Source organism: Salvelinus sp. IW2-2015, linkage group LG31, assembly GCF_002910315.2.
Source record: "Salvelinus sp. IW2-2015 linkage group LG31, ASM291031v2, whole genome shotgun sequence".
Classification (NCBI taxonomy): domain Eukaryota; kingdom Metazoa; phylum Chordata; class Actinopteri; order Salmoniformes; family Salmonidae; genus Salvelinus; species Salvelinus sp. IW2-2015.
In genome coordinates, this window is record NC_036870.1 from 14,067,180 (window position 1) to 14,090,557 (window position 23,378).

The 23,378-nt window shown below is 44.7% G+C and overlaps 1 protein-coding gene across 2 annotated transcripts in view; it reads right to left on the reverse strand.

Annotated features, from left to right (window-relative positions):
* LOC111956165 (immunoglobulin superfamily DCC subclass member 3-like) overlaps positions 1 to 23,378 on the reverse strand; it is a 50,908-nt gene that overhangs the window by 7,144 nt on the left and 20,386 nt on the right. For both annotated transcript variants that reach the window (XM_023976616.1, XM_023976615.1), the window contains exons 7-10: positions 12,354 to 12,519; positions 11,481 to 11,731; positions 10,994 to 11,158; positions 4,177 to 4,365 (exon numbers count right to left, since the gene is read on the reverse strand). In XM_023976616.1, coding sequence (XP_023832384.1) covers positions 4,177 to 4,365; positions 10,994 to 11,158; positions 11,481 to 11,731; positions 12,354 to 12,519 — 771 coding nt within the window. The remainder of the gene's footprint in view (positions 1 to 4,176; positions 4,366 to 10,993; positions 11,159 to 11,480; positions 11,732 to 12,353; positions 12,520 to 23,378) is intronic.

The following is a 23,378-nucleotide window of genomic DNA, read 5'->3' on the forward strand; positions in this document are numbered from 1 at the left end:
AACTAAGTCATTGGCCCGCCCCCGTGAGCACAGACATGATCTGGCGTCTATTGTTAAGAATAAAACCCCCTCCTGAGGAAATCCTCTTCAGACCATGCATACCTCGGTCAGCTGAGGGGGCAAAGGTTTGAGTAGAGACTAAGCAAACCCACAGTGTGAGCTGTGATTGCCAATAGTTATTGAATTCCTAACCATACCATGTGGAGCATTGGCTACATGACTGGAAATGGTTAAACTCTGAGACTATCGATCCCTACAGAATAAGAGCAAATCTTAGATAATAATTACTAGTCTGCAGCTAGAAATTATGTCAACCTGGGATGCGAAGACCGACAACCGCCGAAACATCTATTCTGAATGGTACTCTGAAGTATCCATTCTAACCACGAAATACTTTGATCTTCAGGGAAGCAGAAAGAGAGACTCGGATGAACTCTCCAACAGAAGGACTGACGATTCCAACAGAGATCACGATGACACACTGGGCGTAAATATATATTGAATGCAATTATCCCCGAATGAGTGAGCATTCATGTGCAAAGGATTAGCATTTAAATTAATAGAATTATCAACTGTGTAAGGACTCCTTTTGTCTTTCCCGCCCTTTTCAGTCCACACCCACTTCCCTTTGTCCAACAAGCCGTCATATCGGCTTAGCCCACTAGGGGACCTCCCCTATCATTTCCTTGTAACCATAACTGTTTGTTTATGCATTTCTGTGATTATTTAGTTAGTAAATAAATTATTAAGACAATTGGTGTATTGATGATTCATAGTAAAGGCTGGGTTCGTGCAGGTAACCAGCAATTTACGACATTTGGAATGAGACTAACGTGAGGTAAAGAATAATTAATTAATAAGAATTGATCAGATATTAAAATATCTGAAGAGTTATATTAGGAAAATTTGAACTTTGTAATCTGAAGATTTTCCTTGGTGCCCAGACTTCCTAGATAAATACATTTACATGATTAGTTTAATCACCTAATAATAACTACAGAGAATTGATTTGATAAAATAAGTCTTCACTTTATTGATGCCAAAGACACGACACTTTGCTGCGAAATAGGAAGCTGATTCTAGATTTAATTTTGGATTGGAGATGCTAATATGAGTCTGGAAAGAGAGTTTACAGTCTAGCCAGACACATAAGTATTTATAGTTGTCCACATATTCTAAGTCAGAACCGTCCAGAGTAGTGATGCTAGTCGGGCGGGCGGGTGCGGGCAGCGATCGGTTGAAGAGCATGCATTTAGTTTTACTAGCATTTAAGAGCAGTTGGAGGCCACGGAAGGAGAGTTGTATGGCATTGAAACTTGTTTGGAAGTTTGTTTACATAGTGTCCAAAGACGGGCCAGATGTATACAGAATGGTGTCGTCTGCGTAGAGGTGGATCAAAGAATCACCTGCAGCAAGAGTGACATCATTGAAATTTACAGAGAAAAGAGTCAGCCAGAGAATTGAACCGTGTGGCACCCCCATAGAGACTGCCAGAGGTCCGGACAACAGGCCCTCCCATTTGACACACTGAACTCTATCAGAGAAGTAGTTGGTGAACCAGGCGAGGTAGTCATTTGAGAAACCAAGGCTATTGAGTCGGCCGATAAGAATGCGGTGATTGACAGAGTCGAAAGCCTTGGCCAGGTCGATGAAGACGGCTGCACAGTACTGTCTCTTATTCGATGGCGGTTATGATATCGTTTAGGACCTTGAGCGTGGCTGAGGTGCACCCGTGACCAGCTCGGTAACCGGATTGCATATCGGAGAAGGTACGGTGGGATTCGATGATCTGTTTGTTAACTTGGCTTTCGAAGACTTTAGGAAGGCAGGGCAGGATGTAGAGGGGGATGACCACGGCCGCTTTCCAATCTTTAGGAATCTCAGACGATACAGAAGAGAGGTTGAACAGACTAGTAATAGGGGTTGCAATAATGGCAGTGGATAATTTTAGGAAGAGAGGGTCCAGATTGTCTAGCCCTGCTGATTTGTAGGGATACAGATTTAGCAGCTCTTTCAGAACATCAGCTGTCTGGATTTGGGTGAAGGAGAAGAGGGGGGGGGGGGGGGGTGGGGCCAGTTGCTGTGGGGGGTGAGGAGCTGTTGGCCGAGGCTGGGGTAGCCAGTTGGAAAGCATGGCCAGCCGTAGAGAAATGCTTATTGAAATTCTCGATTTATCTGAGATTTATCGGTGGTGATAGTGTTTCCTAGCCTCAGTGCAGTGGGCAGCTAGGAGGAGGTGCTCTTGTTCTCCATGGACTTCAGTGTCCCAAAACTTTTTGGAATTAGTGTTGCAAGATGCAAATTTCTGTTTGAAAAAGCTAGCCTTTGCTTTCCTAACTGACTGTGTATATTGGTTCCTGACTTCCCTGAAAAGTTGCATATCGCGGGGACTATTCAAAGCTAGTGCAGTACGCCACAGGATGTTTTTGTGCTGGTCAAGGGCAGTCAGGTCTGGAGTGAACTAAGGGCTATATTTGTTCTTAGTTCAATTTTTTTTGAAAGGGGCATGCTTATTTAAGATGGTGAGGAAAGCACAACCAGGCATTCTCGACTGACAGAATGAGGTTAATATCCTTCCAGGATACCCGGGCCAGGTTGATTAGAAAGACCTGCTTGCAGAAGTGTTTTAGGGAGCGTTTGACAGTGATGAGAGATGGTCGTTTGACCATAACAGACGCAGGTAATGAGGCAGTGATCGCTGAGATCCTGGTTGAAAACAGCAAAGGTGTATTTAGAGGGCAGGTTGGTCAGGATGATATCTATGAGGGTGCCCATGTTTACGGATTTAGGGTTGTACCTGGTAGGTTCCTTGATAATTTGTGTGAGATTGAGGACATCTAGTTTAGATTGTAGGACGGCCTGGGTGTTAAGCATATCCCAGTTTAGGTCACCTAYCAGTACGAACTCTGAAAATAGATGGGGGGCAATCAATTCACATGTGGTAGCAGTGCAGGAGTATAGGACTGATTCATGGTCCACACATAAAAGCTTGGACCCCAAGTGGGTGGATAAAAGACAGCTATCAGGGGGAAGCAATTACAATATCTGTATTATTTGAATTATAACTGGCAAAGTCTTTAAAAATCATTTCAAATTATATATTTTTTTATCATGTATTATATTATTTTATAACATAAAATATAATAAATGTAATCTTAATATGAATATAATATTATAATAACTTTATATCAACAACAAAAAATTGGAACACCAATATCAAGTGGATTTTAAAGCCCTTGTCATGCTCATGTAATAAAGACTTTCAAACCCTCTAATTATTTGCCAGTTTTTTTCTACGTTATTGCTTTTTCTAATGGCATAGGAGAGAGTACATATTTACCCCAGGTGTGTTTATGTAACGATTTGGGGATTTGACCAAAACGCAGCGTTGTGAAATGACATAATATTTATTCAAACAAGACGAAACACGAACTATACTTGATAATAAACAAAATAACAAAACGATGTAGACAGACCTGGACGTAAGAACTTACATACAACGAAGAACGCACGAACAGGAAAAATGACTACACAAAAACCGAACGAACGAACAAACAAACAAACCGAAACAGTCCCGTGTGGCGCAACATACACAGACACAGGAGACAATCACCCACAAACTAACAGTGTAAAACAGCCTACCTATATATGATTCTCAATCAGAGGAAATGAATAACACCTGTCCCTGATTGAGAACCATATAAGGCTAATTAACAATCACACTCCCACATAGAACAAACAACACAGACTGCCCATCCCAARTCACGCCCTGACCAACTAAACACAAACAAAAACAAGAGAAAACAGGTCAGGAACGTGACAGTTTATTTGTTTTTCATTCCAGGATAAGACATTCTGCTAAATGACTCAAATGTAAATGGTTTCCTGTATTTCTTTCCTCACTCTCTTATTATTTCAGCCTTACATCATTATTATTACATTGACTAATGTGGTAGGAACAGTGCACAAAATATTATAAAGGTAATTACATTACTATGTTAACTGATTCCTTCCCTTGTCTAAGAGACAAATAAAAACAAACTAATAATTCATAGTCTCTGTTGCTGGAGGTGATATGATTCTGTTCTTGCATAATTCATGCATACACATTCTTACTCTCTCTCTCTCTCTCTCTCTCTCTCTCTCTCTCTCTCTCTCTCTCTCTCACTCACTCACCAAGACGGGAGATGGTGTAGGCATTGACGTGGCAGGGGAACTGAACTGGCCCTTGGAAGTCGGTGTGCGGGACCCTGCGGTAGGTGAGCCTGAAGCCCTCTGCCTTGCCAGGCTTGCTGGGGAGCTCCCATAGCACCTGGACCGCAGTGGAGTTCACCACCTTGGTGAAGAAGGTAGGGGGAGTGGGCACTACAGGAGTAGAGATGGAAATTAGGACATTGGATGTAAAGAAAAACCTATAAATTAATCAATGATTGGAAAGGACAGCAGAAAGATAGAAATAGTGTAGAGATGGTTAGAGAGGCAGTATAAAAGAGAGGGTGTATGAATTGAATACAATTGGAGAGAGAGTAAAAGAGGGGCGAGGATGAAATTATGATAAAGCTCAAAGAGGTAGTAAAACCGGGAGGATTAAACAAGGGAGTGTTTATCAGTGACGGAAGAAGAGTGAAATAGTATATGAGGATTGACATAAGTGCCCAGACATGGAGAGAACAGATGAGAAAAGGGGGATGCGAGATGTAAAAATGATGAAATTATATCAAAAGAGGGAAGAGGAGATAAACACCTTCATTCGATCACAGGTTGTAAATAACCAGGCAGGCTATCAGGCCGTAGAATCATAAAAAAAGCTACATCTTACACAGGACATATTCCCAATCTTACACTAGTCTAGCTACATAACTCTGCTGTCCTCTTTGTGCAGTATACTGTACATGGAGCTACTGTATGTGGGGTAGAGTGAAGTAGCCACTAGACACTGATCCTAGGTCAGCTTTACATTTTCCCCCATAATATAATATAATCATTTTATTTGGTTATATTTAATTATAACTCTTATAAATAAGACGTTATTTATGCTTATAAATGTTTAGGAATGCTTATAAATGTGAGTAAATGTTTATAAATGTTAAATTCAAAAACACAAATGTATTAATAGCATCCTCACGTCCAAGGTGGCTTAGCAGTTCAGACGTCTTTTTCTGTTCCGTATTGTTCGTGTCCTGTATATATATATATTTACACCTTTCTTCGCATATCTTTTATCTATTTTATTATCCAAGAACTCAACTACAAAAGCTTTCCTGCAAAAGCTTTCCTGCAACCCGCTTCACCAATTAAAAAATTGTTTATTATTTACCTCAATCTGAAAATCATCGTGGAAGCTAGCCGGGGCTAATTCAGAAGCTAGCCTGAAAGCTAACCAGAAGCTACTCGCGATAGCTAGCAGAAGCTAATCTGTAGCTGCCCCGAAATTAGCCGGTTTGCTGGCTAGCGTTGGTGTTTCAGCTGCCCGTTTAGTGGTCATCAGCTATTCCTTTAGCTCGAATATCTACCGGCCTTTGTGCAACGCGATCGGACCGGAGCATTCCGGACTCTTTTTCTCTCACCCCGGATTCCAGCCGCAGGCTTGGACACTTGCATTTGATTTCGCAGCTAGCTAGCTGCAAACCGTGTGACTATTGGCTTACGTCGACCCGGAGCAAACTCTAATCATTCTGGAGCTAGAGCTGAGGAGTTCATCACCATCCGGACCGTTTCTTTTGTTGCTGTGCAGATACGGAACCCACCGGCCTTCACGACTGACTGCCGGGACTAACTGCCGACGTTATCTGCCCGAGGGATTTATCCAACTGGCACCTCCGTCCCGACGTTATGAACGCTCATCTGAGGCCGCTAATCGTTGCTGTCTTATCGGCGCTATTTGAACAAGTATTTGGACAACTATTATTTTATTATTATTTATTTATTTTATTTTTTCCTTGGGTCACTATATCTATTTTGCCAATTTGGATTGATCCCTCTACCACACGGAACCCACTACACGGAACCCACTAACCTACGAGGAAACGCACGAGGTATCTACAAACAGACCTCCATCCTTATGCTGCTACCGATAGCCATATACCGGCCAGCTGTCTGGATGCCACGACCCAACCAACTCTACTCACTGGACCCTTATTGATCACTCGATTAGCATCGCTCTCCTTAATGTAAATATGCTTGTCCATTGCTGTTCTGGTTAGTGTTTATTGGTTATTTCACTGTACGATTCTAGCCCTGCTCTCTATATACATATCCAACCTCTCAGTTCACACAACATATCCGATGACATCACCTGGTTTCAATGATGTTTCTAGAGACATATTCTTCTCATCATCATTCAATACCTAGGTTTACCTCCACTGTATTCACATCCTACCATATTTGTCTGTACTTATTCCTTTAAACTATTTTTTCGCCCCGAAACCTCCTTTTACTCTTGCTCAGTAGCTCTAGGCGACAATTCTCATAGCTTTTAGCGTACCTTATCCTACTCCTCCTTGTTCTTCTGGTGATGTAGAGGTGAATCCAGGCCCTGCAGTATGGCTCCACTCCTATTCCCCAGGCGCTCTCTTTTGATGACTTCTGTCGGTAATGCCTTGGTTTCATGCATGTTAACATTAGAAGCCTCCTCCCTAAGTTTGTTTTGTTCACTGCTTTAGCACATTGCCATCCGCGGATGTTTTTAGCCGTGTCTGAATCCTGCTTAGAAAGACCACAAAATTCAGACATTTTCATCCCCAATTACAAGATTTTCAGACAAGATAGAACGGCCAAAGGGGGCGGTGTTGCAATCTACTGCAAGACTGTGCAGAGTTCTGTTATACTATCCAGGTCTGTTCCCAAACAATTTGAACTTCTACTTTTAAAAATCACTCTTAAAAACAAGTCTTCACCGTTGTGGCTGCTATAGACCACCCTCTGCCCCAGCTGTGCTCTGGACATATATGTGTGAATGATTGCCCCCATTATCTTCAGAGCTCGTGCTGCTAGGCGACCTAAATTTGCATGCTCAACACCCCACACCCTACAATCTAAGCTTGATGCCTCAATCTCACACAAATTATCAATGAACCTACAGGTACCACCCAATTCCGTAAACACGGGTACCCTCATAGATATCATCCTAACAAACTTGCCCTCCAATACACCTCTGCTGTTTTAAACCAAGATCTCAGCGATCACTGCCTCATTGCCTGCATCCGTAATGGGTCAGCGGTCAAACGATACACTATCACTGTCAAACGTCCCTGAAACACTTCAGCGAGCAGGCCTTTCTAATCGACCTGGCCGGGTATCTGGAAGGATATTGATCTCATCCCGTCAGTAGAGGATGCTGGTCATTTTTTTAAATGCTCCTCACCATCTTGAATAAGCATGCCCATTCAAGAATTTAGAACCAGGAAAGATATAGCCTTGGTTCTCTCCTGACCTGACTGCCCTTAACCAACAGAAAACTTCCTATGGCGTTTCTGCATTAGCATCGAACAGCCCCGTGATATGCAACTTTTCAGAGAAGCCAGAAACCAATATACACAGGCAGTTAGAACAGCAAGGTGGCTTTTTCAAGCAGAAATTTGCTTCCTGCAACACAAATTCAAAAAAGTTCTGGGACACCGTAAAGTCCATGGAGAATAAGAAACTCCTCCCAGCTTCCAACCGTCTGAAGATAGGAACACTGTCACCACACGACAAATCCACTATAATTGGAGATTTCAATAAGCATTTTTTCTACGGCTGGCCATGCTTTCCACCTGGCTACTACCCGGACAACAGCATGCCTCCCCTCTGCTACTCGCCCAAGCCTTCCCCATTTCTCTTTCTCCAAATACAGTCAGCTGATGTTCTAAATGAGCTGCAAAATCTGGACCCTTACAAATCAGCGGGCTAGATAATCTGGACCTTTCTTTCTAAAACTATCTGCTGAAATTGTTGCCACCCCTATTACTAGCCTCTTCAACCTCTTTTCGTGCGTTGTCCCTGAAGATCCCAAGATGGGCACGTGCGGTTATCCTTCAAAGGGGGGAACCCTTGACCCTAACTGCTCTAGACTCTATCTTATCCCTCTTTTCTAAGGTCTTCGAAGCCAAGTCAACAAACAGATTAGACTCGATCATTCGATCCACACCTTCTCCGCATGCAATCTGGTTTCAGAGCTGGTCATGGGTGCACTTCGACCACGTCAAGGTCATAAACGATATCGTACGTAGCATGATAGGAAACTACGTGCATGGCAGTATTCATTGACTTGGCACTTTCTGACCTATTGCTTACTGCAATACTCGATCCTATTGCAGAACTCGACAGCTCTTGGTTTCTCTAATGATTGCTCGCCTGGTTCACCAACTACTTCTCTGATCGAGTTCAGGTGTTCAAATCGGAGGGTTGTTGTCCGGGCTCTGGCAGTCTTATGGGGGTGCCACAGGGTTCAATTCTTGGACCGACTCTCTTCTCTGTTTACATCAATGATGTCGTCTTTGCTGGTGTGATTCTCTGATCCACCTCTACGCAGACGACACTATTCTGTATACTTCTGGCCTTCTTTGACACTGTGTTAAAACCTCTCCAGGCGAGCTTCAATGCCATACAATCTCTTCCGTGGCCTCCACTGCTCTTAAATACAAGTAAACCAAATGCATGCTCTTCAACCGATCGCTGCCTGCTCCTGCCCGCCTGTCCAACATCACTATTTGGACGGCTCTGACTTAGAATATGTGGACACCTACAAATACTAGGTGTCTGGTTAGACTGTAAACTCTCCTTCCAGACTCACATCAAATCTCCAATCCAAAGTCAAATTAGAATTGGCTTCCTATTCCGCAACAAGGCATCTTTACTCTTGCTGCCAAACACCTTGTAAAACTGACCATCCTACCAATCCTCGACTTCGGTGATGTCATTTACAAAATAGCCTCCAAAACCTACTCAATAAATTGTGCAGTCTATCACAGGGCAATCCGTTTTGTCACCAAAGCCCATACTACACCACTGCGACCTGTACACTCTCGTTGGCTGGCCTCGCTTCATACTCGTCGAACCACATGGTTCCAGGTCATCTACAAGATGCTGGTAAAGTCCCCCTTATCTCAGCTCGCTGGTCACATAGCAGCACCTACCTGTAGCCGCGCTCCAGCAGGTATTTCTCTCTAGTACCCCCAAAACCAATTCTTCCTTTGGACGCCTCTCCTTCCAGTTCTCTGCTGAATGACTGGAACGAACTACAAAAATCTTCTGAAACTGGAAACACCTATCTCCCTCACTAGCTTTAAGCACCAGCTGTCAGAGCAGCTCATAGATTACTGCACCTGTACATAACCCATCTACAATTTAGCCCAAACAACTACCTCTTTACCTACTGTATTTATTTATTAATTTATTTTGCTCCTTTGCACCCCATTATTTCTGTCTCTACTTTGCACTTTCTTCCACTGCAAACCAACCATTCCATTGTTTTTTTTAGTTTTTATTTTACTTGCTGTGTTGTACTCACTTCGCCTCCATGGCCTTTTATATTTTTATTTAGTTATACATATATTTGTTTGCCTTCACCTCCCTTATCTCACCTCACTTGCTCACATTGTATATAGACTTATTTTTTTTCATTTTTTTTTTCACTGTATTATTGACTATATGTTTGTTTTACTCCATGTGTAACTATGTGTTGTTGTATGTGTCGAACTGCTTTGCTTTATCTTGGCCAGGTCGCAATTGTAAATGAGAACGTGTTCTCAATTTGCCTACCTGGTTAAATAAAGGTTAAATAAAAATAAAATAAATAAATATGTACACTATAAGTATAATAGTACACTATTCATACAGTTTATAAATGGCTTTTGTTGAAAGTAATTATAAAGTGTAAACCTTTATGTTGCACACAGGGAAATAGTTATAGTTAGGCTTTGGGGAAGGTAACATGCTGACCAGACCTCTCGCGCACATGCATGTTGATTTTGTCCACCCACACCAGACGCGATCATTACACGCAGGTTGAAATATCAAAACAAACTCTGAACCAACTATATTAATTTGGGGACAGGTTGAAAAGCATTAAACATCTATGGCATTTTAGCTAGCTAGCTTGCTGTTGCTAGCTAATTTGTCCTGGGATGTAAACATGGATTGTTATTTTACCTGAATATCACGTTTTAGGTATGACCCAGGTGCAGACATTGTTGAAGAAACTAAAGTGTATTGTTTAAACGGGCAGGCAAACGACAGGTCAAGGCAGGCAGGGGTCAATGATCCAGAGAGGGTGTAAGGCAACGGAACAGCAGGCGGGCTCAGGGTCAGGTCAGGCAGAGGTCGATAATCCAGAGTAGAGGCAAAGGTACAGGACGGCAGGCAGGCTCAGGGCAGGCAGTAAAGGTCAAAACTGGGAACTAGAAAACAGGGACTATAGCAAAGACAGGAGCAAAGAAAAAACGCTGGTAGGGATGAACGAACAAAATGAACTGGCACAGACAGACGGGTGGGCGACACCTGGAGATGGGCAGATGGGCGACACCTGGAGAGGTGWGGAGACAAGCACAATGACAGGTGAAACAGATCAGGGCGTGACACCTAAAATGCACAAGGTCCTCTACTCCGACAATTAATCCACAGATAAAAGGGTAAACCGAGTTCGTTTTTTGTAATCTCTCCTCCTTCAGGCTTCTTCTTCTTTGGAATTGATATGGCGGAAGGCAACCAACTTTAAGGTGCATTACCACTACCAACTGGAGTGGAGTGTGGACCTCAGTTCATCTTTCAATCACCCACGTGGGTATATGCTCCTAAAAACCAATGAGGAGATGGGTAAGGCAGGACTTGCAGCGCGTCGAGCTTCATAAATAGAACCAAGTTCTATTTTAGCGCCTGGCTACGCAAACGCATGTTGACGCGCGCGAGCAGTGTGGGTGCAATGATTGGATAACATGTACATTTATTTTGCAACGCAAGCAGCGGGGTCAGCATGTAAGCTGATCATAGCATTAACATGTTCCTGGTGACATACCGCCCCCTAGTGTTGTGGCCACCACAGTGCTGGACTGCTGGCTGGCGCCCAGTGGGGAGTAGGCCTTGAGGTATATGGAGTAGGTGGTGGCTGGCTCCAGGTTGATAAAGTTGTGCTGGAAGGTGGTTTTACTGACTGCCTCCTGCAGCTCTCTGCTGTCCGGCTCTGGGGGGAACAACAAGCAGTATTATCATTAGTTGTGGTGGCAGAAGAAATATAAATTAGGGTTAAGTTCCATTACAGCAGGCACACTCAGTCAAGTGCAACTAAAGTATTTGAAAGAAAACAAAATGCTATCTCAATTGCTTAAAAATCAGTCCTTAGTAAACTCATCATTAGGCTGGCTTTCACCTGGCCAGTTCTTTTAGATCAGCACAATGAAGGACAGGAGGCTAGGAGAGGACAGATTTTTTTAGGCAATTAAGAAAGAGCTTTCTCCTAGCTCTGCTTTGAACGCTGATAGGTTATCACACAGACTCTCACTCACCTCCGATCTTGCGGCTGTGGAGCACATAGCCGATGATGCCGTTGGTGATCTCGGCTGGCGATTGGATCCAGGCGAGCTGCAGGGCGCTGGGGGAGAGGGCTGTGGCCGTGAGGCCCTGGGGGGAGTCGGGCAGATCCTTGGCCAAGGACACAGCCAGGCGGGCGCTAGCCTGGTTGGTGCCTGCCATGTTCTCAGCGATGCACTGGTAGATGGCCTCATCCTCCGTGGTGATGCGCGTCATGGCCAGGGTACTGGATAATGGAGATAAAAGATTAGATCTGTTTGATTGTTTATTTGAGTTAGGACAGATTAAAACATTGATATATTGGYTAAACAACATAAAATGGGTTGGTTGTATGTATTCAAACAAATATTCAGATAAACAATGGAATTCTTTGTGATTAAAAACATAATCATTGATTCCCATCCTCTCTTGTTCAGTGTAAATACAGAGCTTCAGCCTACTCAACAGAGGGAGATTTCAGCCACTATCCAAAAATGCCACCTTGTGGTGAAATATATGAACTGCTCTTCTGTATGTCCACTTGGAAAATAATCTAGGGGAAGTGCTGATTTAGCAGATTTAGCGTATATTTCGACGAACATTTTACCTGCATTTTGGTATGTTTGTTTTACCTACTTAAGTTGAATGCACTGACTATAGGCCTAAGTCGCTATAGATAAGACTTAGTGTCTGCTTAAATGTAAACCCAGCTGTGTATTCATTACCGTTTAAGAACCAAACGGAAGCAAAGAGAGCAAAACAAGAGTTTCTATTGGACAAATTCTGGTAGGTCCCTCCCCGTTTCATTCCGGTTAAGACATGTTTTGCAACCGAATCGGCGGAATGAATACACCCCTGGTGTACAGTACCTGTTGTTGTTGGTGAGCTTGACGTTGTCGCTGGGCATCAGGATCTTGCCATTCTTCAGCCAGATGAGGTGAGGCTCGGGGACCCCCTGGGCCACACAGGTGAATACAGCACTGCCCCCCGCTGGTTTCGAGACAGACTGCGGCCACTGCATGAACTCAGGGGGAGCTGGTGGGGAGAGAATTATGAACTTGTTGTAAGTGTATTGTGTATATAAGTGATTAATCCTTGTATCACTGTGGGGGAAATTCAATCTACAATTGCATTCGCTTGTGATACTATATAACTGCATGAAAGTAAAATATAGGCCTAGCACTTTCAAAAAGTCAAGAGGGGAAGTGGCGGAGATGAGGAGAATGGAAGGAGGACAATATGAGAGGAGAGGAGAAGAGAGGAAAGTAAGCAGGCTAGTGATAAGTGGAGGGATAAAAAGGTTGTTTAGAGAAAAAAATTGAAAGATGGCAGAATAACAGTTGTATAGAAAAGGAGGATGAATGAAAGAGGAGGATGACAGAAAAAATATGTTGAGGGTAAACAGAGAGAGAGGAGAAAGGCATGATTAGAATGACAAGGCCTTTTTGGGGGGAGCATTGAATTCTACGTGCTGTCATTCTTATAATGAACTATAGAGGTTAGCTATGCTATCGTATAAAGGTGGTTATGACCATTGCAGTCCTAATATTAAGGACCTTGAGAAGTGAATTTGATCAAAATCAAATCAAATCAAATTTTATTAGTCACATACACATGGTTAGCAGATGTTAATGCGAGTGTAGCGAAATGCTTGTGCTTCTAGTTCCGACAATGCAGTAATAACCAACAGTAATCTAACCTAACAATTCCACGCTACTACCTTACACACACACACAAGTGTGAAGGGATAAAGAATATGTACATAAAGATATATGGATGAGTGGTGGTACAGAACGGCATGCGGAGATGCAGTAGATGGTATAGAGTACGGTATATACATATGAGATGAGTACTGTAGGGTATGTAAACATAAAGTGGCATAGTTTAAAGTGGCTAGTGGTACATGTATTGCATAAAGATGGCAAGATGCAGTAGATGTATTAGAGTACAGTATATACATATGAGATGGGTAATGTAGGGTATGTAAACATTGTATTAAGTGGCATTGCTTAAAGTGGCTAGTGGTACATTTTTACATAATTTCCATCAATTCCCATTTTTAAAGTGGCTGGAGTTGAGTCAGTATGTTGGCAGCGGCCGCTAAATGTTAGTGGTGGCTGTTTAACAGTCTGATGGCCTTGAGATGAGAAGCTGTTTTTCAGTCTCTCGGTCCCTGCTTTGATGCACCTGTACTGACCTCGCCTTCTGGATGATACGGGGTGAACAGGCAGTGGCTTGGGTGGTTGTTGTCCTTGAGATCTTTATGGCCTTCCTGTGACATCGGGTGGTGTAGGTGTCCTGGAGGGCAGGTAGTTTGCCCTGGTGATGCGTTCTGCAGACCTCACTACCCTCTGGAGAGCCTTACGGTTGTGGGCGGAGCAGTTGCCGTACCAGGCGGTGATACAGCCGACAGGATGCTCTCGATTGTGCATCGTAGAAGTTTGTGAGTGCTTTTGGTGACAAGCCGAATTTCTTCAGCCTCCTGAGGTTGAAGAGGCGCTGCTGCGCCTTTTCACAACGCTGTCTGTGTGGGTGGACCAATTCAGTTTGTCCGTGATGTGTACACCGAGGAACTTAAAACTTTCCACCTCTCCACTACTGACCCGTCGATGTGGATAGGGGGGTGCTCCCTCTGCTGTTTCCTGAAGTCCACAATCATCTCCTTTGTTTTGTTGACGTTGAGTATGAGGTTATTTTCCTGACACCACACTCCGAGGGCCCTCACCTCCTCCCTGGTAGGCCGTTCGTCGTTGTTGGTGATCAAGCCTACCACTGTAGTGTCATCCGCAAACTTGATGATCGAGTTGGAGGCGTGCATGGCCACGCAGTCGTGGGCTGAACAGGGAGTACAGGGGAGAGGGCTCAGAACGCACCCTTGTGGGGCCCAGTGTTGAGGATCAGCGGGGTGGAGATGTTGTTACCTACCCTCACCACCTGGGGGCGGCCCGTCAGAGAAGTCCAGGACCACGTGCACAGGGCGGGGTCGAGACCCAGGGTCTCGAGCTTGATGACGAGTTTGGGAGGTACTATGGTGTTAAAATGCTGAGCTGTAATCGATGACAGCATTCTCACATGGGTATTCCTCTTGTCCAGATGGGTAGGCAGTGTGCAGTGTGGTTGCGATTGCGCGTCTGTGGACCTATTGGGTCCGTAAGGCAAATTGGAGTGGGTCTAGGGTGTCCGGTAGGTGGAGGTTGATATGGTCCTTGACTAGTCTCTCAAAGCACTTCATGATGACGGAAGTGAGTGCTACGGGGCGATAGTCGGTTAGCTCAGTTACCCTTAGCTTTCTTGGGAACAGGAACAATCGGTGGCCCTCTTGAAGCCATAGTTGGGAACAGCAGACTGGATAAGGATTGATTGAATATTTGTCCGTAAAAACACCAGCAGCTGGTTCTGCGCAATGCTCTGACGACGCGCGGCTGGGAAATGCGTGGCCTGCAAGCCTTTGCTTGCGAGGGTTAACACGTTTAAATGTTTTACTCACCTCGGCTGCAGTTGAGACGAGAGAGGCCCGCAGGTTTTGGTAGGGGGGCCGTGTCCAGTGGCAGCTGTGTGCTTGTCCTTCAAAGCGGGCACAAAAAGTTGTTGTAGCCTGTCTGGGAGCAAGACATCCTGATGTCCTCGACGGGGCTGGGTTTTCTTTTTAATCTTCGTCGATCCGTGATGACTGTAGACCCTGCCACATACCCTCTTGGTGTCTGAGCTGTTTGCAATTTCGACTCATTTCATTGTCTCTGTACTGAGACTTAGCCTGTCTTGATTGCCTTGCGGGAGAGAATAGCTACATGTTTGTATCTCGTCTATTGCTTCCGGTCACCTTGCCCTGCGTTAAAAGCAGTGTGTCGCGCTTTTCGTTTCACGCGTGAATGCTGCCGTCAATCCACGGTTTCTGGTTTGGGAATGTTTTTCATCGTTGCTGTGGGTAGACATCGTCAATGCACTTCTAGAAACTCGCTCAACCGAATCAGGCATATTCGTCAATATTGTTGTTGGACGCGATTGCGGAACATATCAATCCGCGTGATCGAAGCCAGTCTTGAAGCGTGGATTCAGATTGCGCGACCAGCGTTGAACAGACCTGAGCGCGGGAGCTTGTTGTTTTGAGTTTTCTGTTTGTAGAGGCAGGAATCAACAAAAATGGAGTCGTGGTCAGCTTTCCGAAAGGGGGCGGGGGGGAGGGCTTGTAAGCGTCGCGGAAATAGTGTAGCAATGGTCCAGTGTTTTTCCAGCCCTGTAGCACAATCGATATTGTGATAGAATTTAGGGGAGGTTTTTTTTAGATTGCCTTGTTAAAATCCCCAGCTACGATGAATGCAGCCTCAGGGTGTGTGGTTTCCAGTTTACAAAGAGTCAGATTAAAGTCGTTTCAGGGCCATCGATGCTGTCTGCTTGGGGGGAATGTATACGGCTGTGATATGATTGCGAGAATGGCCTCGGTAGATAATGCGGTCGACATTTGATTGGAGGAGTTCTAGAATCAGGTGAAACAGAAACGACTTGAGTTTTGTTGGTGTTATATATGCAATGGGTCACTACCACTTCTCGTTAATCATAAGGCATACCCCCCGCCCCTTCTTCTTTACCGGAAAAGAATGTTTGTCTGTCGGCGCGATTCATGGAGGAAACCAGCTGCGCACCGACTCCAGTTAGCCGTCCTTGAGTTAGCCATGTTCCGTGAAGCAGAGCACGTGCAATCCTGATGTCTTCGGAATGCTACCCGTGCTCGGATTTCATCAACCTTATTGTCAAGAGACTGGAATTGGCGAGTAGTAGATGCTAGGGAATGGAAGCGGCGATGGTGCCGTCTCCGAAGCTCTGACCACGGAGACCGCCCACGTTTTCCCCTTTTTCGGGTCGCCCAGGTCGCCGGCGGGATCTGTTAAACCATGTATTGTGATGGAAGGCAATTACACTGGATCCCGTTTCGAGAAAGTCATATTCTTGGAGGTAACGATGGTGAGTTGAAACCGTCTTTTAATTCGTTATATTCAGTAGTTCCTCCCGACTGTAATGTAATGAAACCTAAGATTTACCGGGGCGGGTAACCGATGTAAGAAATAACACCCGTAAAAAACAAAATTACTGCATTATTTTCCAAGGAACGCGAAGCGAGGGGCTGCCATCTCTATCGGCGCCGAAGTTTTGACCATATAGTTTTATACAGTTTCCTCTGATCTGATAGAAACATAGCTCTCAAATCTAAATGCACAGTAGACCCTGAGTTTGTCCTGACCATGTGACCTGACCAGGAAACACGTTGTCTCTTAGTTACAAATTACATATACCTCAATCTTTAACAATTGCGTGGTGTATCAATACATACAAACATCCCTAACATCTACCCAACAGATCTATACAAATATTCCTCTCCTCTTCCTGGAGCTTGAACTTAACTATGGAGAACTCCAGAGAACAGCCTAATATAACCCTAACCCCACTTCTCTATCCCTTCTGACCCTTCCTGGCTCTCCTGTCCCCAGGACAGATGCGGGGTTCACTGTCCCGCTGACACCAAGTTCAATAGCACACAATGGGACATGCATATATGTAGAGACCCCAGCCCCAGCCCCAGCCCCAGCCCCAGCCCCTCTTGCCCCCTAAGCATCTCATTGATTTATTTGACACTGACACCCCCGGAGCCCTGCTCTCTCCCTCCCTGGCTGAGGCCCAGAGAGACTGGCCTGGGAAGAGAGATAAACAGGGTCTAAGGAGAGGTAGTGTGAGAGCAGAGAGAGGAGAGAGAGAGGCAAGAGAGAGTTGCAGAGAGAGCGTGAGAGAGATAGAGAGAGAGAAATAGAGATGGAGAAAGATCGAGGGATGGAGAGATGGGGTTGTGGAGTACTGAGACCATTAATCAGTGGAGGAGGCATGGATTTTATATTCCCAAGGTGCTTTCTCTCCATTGGACCCCAATTTCTTAAACAGACACAATACAGATCGCCAGGATCAAAACAAGACTGAAGGTGTTGTTGTTAAGCAATGGCCGTCAAAGTGTCTTTGGTCTTTTGCTTGTTTGTTTAATCGGTAAGAGGAATGTTGAAGAAGATGTGAGGACATAGAGAACATTGAGAGAGATTGAATAGCAAGAAAAAATCTAATCAAAGTTTATGTGTACTGTGCGCCGAATACAACAGGTGAACTTTACAGTGAAATGCTTGCATACCGGCTCTACCAAATAGTGCAAAAAATGTATTAGGTGAACAATAGTAAGTTAAGAAATAAAAACAACATACAGACACCAGTTAGTCAAGCTGATTGAGGTATTCTGTAGATTGAGGTATTCTGCTGATTGAGTACATGTAGATTTATTAAAGAGGACTATGCTATAAATGATGACAGAGAGTAGCAGTAAGAAGTAAAAGAGGGCTTGGTGGTGGTCGGGCGCAGGTGCAGGCCACAATGCAGATAGCCCGGTTAGCCAATGTGCGGGAGCACTCGGTTGGTTCGGGCCATTGGGTAGTATTTACATGGAATGTATAGTTAAGATTACTATATATTATGATAAAACAGCAGTAAAGAAAAATTGCAGCAGCGTTCAAAAAGAGCGGTTGGGGGGGGGGGGGGGGCACAACAATGCAAATTAGTTCCGGGTAGCCATTTGATTACCTGTTCAGGAGTCTTATGGCTTGGGGGTAAAAACTGTTGAGAAGCCTTTTTGTCCTAGACTTGGTGTAACAGTATAACTTTAGACCGTCCCCTCGCCCCGACACGGGCGCGAACCAGGGACCCTCTGCACACATCAACAACAGTCACCCACGAAGCGTCGTTACCCATCGCTCCACAAAAGCCGCGGCCCTTGCAGAGCAAGGGGCAACACTACTAATAGGTTTCAGAGCAAGTGACGTAACTGATTGAAACGCTACTAGCGCGTACCCGCTAACTAGCTAGCCATTTCACATCCGTTACATTGGCACTCCGGTACCACTTGCCATGCGGTAGTAGAGAGACCAGTCTGTGGCTGGGGTCTTTGACAATTTTTTGGGCCTTCCTCTGACACCGCCTGGTGTAGAGGTCCTGGATGGCAGGCAGCTTAGCCCCAGTGATGTACTGGGCCGTACGCACTACCCTCTGTAGTGCCTTGCGGGTCGGAGGCCAAGCAATTGCCGTGCCAGGCAGTGATGCAACCAGTCAGGATGCTCTCGATGTTGCAGCTGTAGAACCTTTTGAGGATCTCAGGACCCATGCCAAATCTTTTTAGTTTCCTGAGGGGGAATAGGCTTTGTCGTGCCCTCTTCATGACCGTCTTGGTGTGTTTGGACCATTCTAGTTTGTTGTTGATGTGGACACCAAGGAACTTGAAGCTCTCAACCTGCTCCACTATAGCCCCGTCAATGAGAATGGGGGCATGCTCGGTCCTCCTTTTCCTGTAGTCCACAATCATCTCCTTAGTCTTGGTTACGTTGAGGGATAGGTTGTTATTCTGGCACCACCCGGCCAGGTCTCTGACCTCCTCCCTATAGGCTGTCTTGTCGTTGTCGGTGATCAGGCCTACCACTGTTGTGTCGTCTACAAACTTAATGATGGTGTTGGGGTCGTGTCTGGCCATGCAGTCATTGGTGAACAGGGAATACAGGAGGGGACCGAGCACACACCCCTGGGGGGCTCCAGTGTTGAGGATCAGCGTGGCAGATGTGTTGCTACCTACCCTCACCATCTGGGGGCGGCCCGTCTCGAAGTCCAGGATCCAGTTGCAGAGGGAGGTGTTTAGTCCCAGGATCCTTAACTTAGTGATGAGCTTTGAGGGTACTATGGTGTTGAACGCTGAGCTGTAGTCAATGAATAGCATTCTCACATAAGTGTTCCTTTTGTCCAGGTGGGAAAGGACAGTGTGGAGTGCAATAGAGATTGCATCATCTGTGGATCTGTTTGGAAAGGTATGCAAATTGGAGTGGGTCTAGGGTTTCTGGGATAACGGTGTTGATGTGAGCCATTACCCACCAGCCTTTCAAAGCACTTCATGGCTATGGACGTGAGTGCTACGGGTCAGTAGTCATTTAGGCAGGTTGCCTTTGTGTTCTTGGGCACAGGGACTATGGTGGTCTGCTTGAAACATGTTGGCATTACAGACTCAATCAGGGAGATGTTGAAAATGTCAGTGAAGACACCTGCCAGTTGGTCAGCACATGCCCGGAGAAAACTGATTAAAGTTCATCTGAATTTCACTTCAGCCAGTCTGTAACTGCTTGGTTTAGTATGTCATTAAATCTAAGGCATTGCCAGCTATAGCATTGAGCATTGTAGCTTTTAGGTTAATGGCCTTCAAATATGTCTACACTATGTTTTTGCCATTGTATTTCTCACCAATTTCTCACGGAGCCCTAATGGATGATGTAGAACAACTTGACATTGAGAGTGGCTAGATCATATCACTAGCCTGATGACCTATAATTGAATAATTGTTGTTGATAGCATGCACTGCTTTCATACACCCAGACTGTTGTTGTTCTGCGAATAAGTTGCATTTGTGTTTAGGGTTAGGATAGATGATGACGACAGGGGTGGACTGTTGAGGGATAACTATTGGGCCGACTGTTGGACTGAATGGAAGGGGCGACTGGAATGGACGTCTGAAGCACAAGGGGGGTGTTTTGTGTGTTTGTGTTTTGTGTGTTTTATTACATGCTCGCTTCAACCATGGAGGTGGAGCCAAGCAGAGCCYAACAAAAATGCATCAGTCTGCCCAATTATAATGACCCCGGTCAAGGTTGAGTGGATATCCTATGTTCAGGATATATCTCTTTTGGGTCTAGGGTTCCTGAGCCCTCACTTTGCTCCGTCGCCACAGAATCAAACAGTGTTCATGAAATCAATCACATTTATCTGTGATGTGTCTACACTGAACGCAGAGCTCATAACCTTGGATACCAGTCAGTGGTCAGGACTAGTTCAAACACTGAGTCATATCGAACTAAGTGCATACATACAGTACATCTACCTAATTTACTTATATATCCTACGCCCAGACTGTTGTTTGTGTTCAGTAGTTATTACTGTAATTTGGTCAATAGTTATTGCTGTAATTTGGTCAGTAGTTGTTACTGTAATTTGGTCAGTAGTTATTACTGTAATTTGGTCAGTAGTTATTACTGTAATTTGGTCAGTGGTTATTTCTGTAATTTGGTCAGTAGTTATATCCCACTTGTAAGGGCAAGAATGAGGAGAATGAGTGTTAAGAGACAAACCACATTACATTTATAGCAACATATTGCATTATGCAATTACGCACAGCTAGAAGATACACTACAAACACTAAACATCCTTCCAGTTTGGTTCAGTCTATTTCAGAGTCTATTTTAACCTAATTTCAGGGCTCCAGGCTGTCGCTAAGGCAACACAGGTACATAACCAAATCAAAGAGGGGGGGGGGGGGCTTTATGTCTTTTGTGGTAGGACTACATTTTGAAACGTATATCACTTATGTTACGTTGTTCCTAGATATAGTTTCAGAGATCGTGTGACTAAGAGCTATATAGATATCCATATATGGCTTGGATATGACCCTCATCTGTGTAGTATATGTATCAAAAGGTAACACAATTGATTTTGTAAATGGAGTTTGTTTCATACTGAAACAGGAAAGAGCCTTCCCCAAACTGTTGCCACAAAGTTGGAAGCAGAGAATAGTCTAGAATGTCATGTATGTTTTAGCGTTAAGATTTCCCTTCACTGGAACTGAGGGGCCTAGCCCGAACCATGAAAAACAGCCCCAGACCATTATTCCTCCTCCTCCAAACTTTACAGTTGCCATTATGCATTGTGGCAGGTAGCATTCTCCTGGCATCCGCCAAATCCAGAACATCCGTCGGACTGACCGATGGTGAAGCATGATTCATCACTCCAGAGAACACGTTTCCACTGCTCCAGAGTCCAATGGCAGCGAGCTTTACACCACTCCAGCTGACGCTTTGCATTGCACATGGTGATCTTAGACTTGTGTGCTGCTCGGCCATGGAAACCTATTTCATGAAGCTCCAGATGAACAGTTCTTGTGCTGACATTGCTTCCAGAGATAGTTTGGAACTCAGTAGTGAGTGTTGCAACCGAGGACAAATGATTTTTTACACGCTACGCGCTTCAGCACTCCGCAGTCCCGTTCTGTGAGCTTGTGTGGCCTTCCACTTTGCGGATGAGCCGTTGTAGCTCCTAGACGTTTCCACTTCACAATAACAGCATTTACAGTTGACTGGTGGGAAGCTCTAGCAGGGCAGAAATTTGATGAACTGACTTGTTGGAAAGGTGGCATCCTATGACGGTGCCACATTGAAAGTCAATGAGCTCTTCAGTAAGGCCATTCTCCTGTCAATGTTTGTCTATGGAGATTGCATGGCGGTGTGCTCAATTTTATACACCTGCCAGCAACGGGTGTGGCTGAAATAGCCGAATCCGCTAATTTGAAGGGGTGTCCACATACTTTTGTGTATATATAGTGTATGTTCTACTTTCTGACATATATGCTGTTTGATTCTGACACTCATATCTAATGTGAAAAAGACCCTCTCAGTAAGCCGGCAGCTGTGGGATCTGCATTTTAAAGCCTTTCAACGATTCCAACCTTCTCCACATTTTTAAAATGAAAATGTTCTACCCCAAAGAAGGCAGTGGATGAGGGGGATGATTTAACCGGCCCTCCATTCAGAGAAAGCAGTCATCACACAATGCCCTGCACCATTTGTGTCCCCCCTCTCTCGGTGTCCTCTGAACTCTGCCCCCACCGCCTGACATRCAGCTGTGACGAGAACAACTGTCCCCCCTCCCCACTCACCCAAAAACCGTAGTAACGAATGGCAGGGTATGGGGACTGGTCACCCTCCTCTCTCTTTGGGACACACATCAATCTTACCCTCCTCCACACCAAAACCCACCCCCTTCTCTCTCTCCTTCCATATCTGTCCTGCCCGGTACGGTGTTCCGCCCTCTCTCTATTCCCCGACTTTGACCATTTTCCTAGGACGGGGTCAGGGGTAAGGGGTCACAGTTTAAAGGTGAGAGGTGATCCCTCACTCCCCCTTCCCCACACACAATGACCGTCTGCACATCCTGCCCCTTATTTTTTCTCACTTCTCTCCCATTGTCCAAATCTCTGGCCTTGCATCTGTCCTGTCCTATCCTGGCTGTCCCCCTGTCCCGTCATATCATGACCATGACCGGAATGTTTAAGAGCAGAAGGGACAGGGAAACGGACTGTCTGTCAAGAGGACAGAGTGTGTGAAATAACAGACCTCTATGGCCTCCAATAACCTCCTTTACACAGTGCATATATCTAAGGGTCTCCAACTGCAAAGTAGGACTTTAAACTTGAGTGGTGTCTCACATATTAATAGCATCATATCTCATAGTATTTCATATTATTCTATATGATCAGACTTGCCTTATTGGCAGGAATAGGGAACATGTGAGAGCTAAAAATAGGTGAAGTAATTAGTCTCATGGCCATTGCTATTCTATATGATTTGTGCCTAACCAATACCTTTGTATTGTTACTATTGGATGCAACATGGCAAATTTAAGTCCATACTATGGTGGTGGATTGTAGCCACTTTTTGAGAACAGTATCATAAACACCTTTTGAGAACAGTATCAAGTATCAGCAAATATTAAGCGGACATTCTAGCTGAATATACCTCCAGTATCACATTTTAAAAGGGAATTGGGGGATTTTAGGTCACTTTGAGCCTGTATTTGACATTGACAATGTCCATGAACCAATAATTTCACCCATTTCATGTGATCGCCATCCTAAAAAGCTCTTTGTTCTTTTTTCTTTAACAAATAGAGAGAAATCAATCAATAAATGTATGAATACATTAAAGACCACATCCTCCATGGCCAATCCACTTGTGAAAGACTGATAGGGAGAACTATTGATTGACCAGGTCAAAGAGGCTGACACA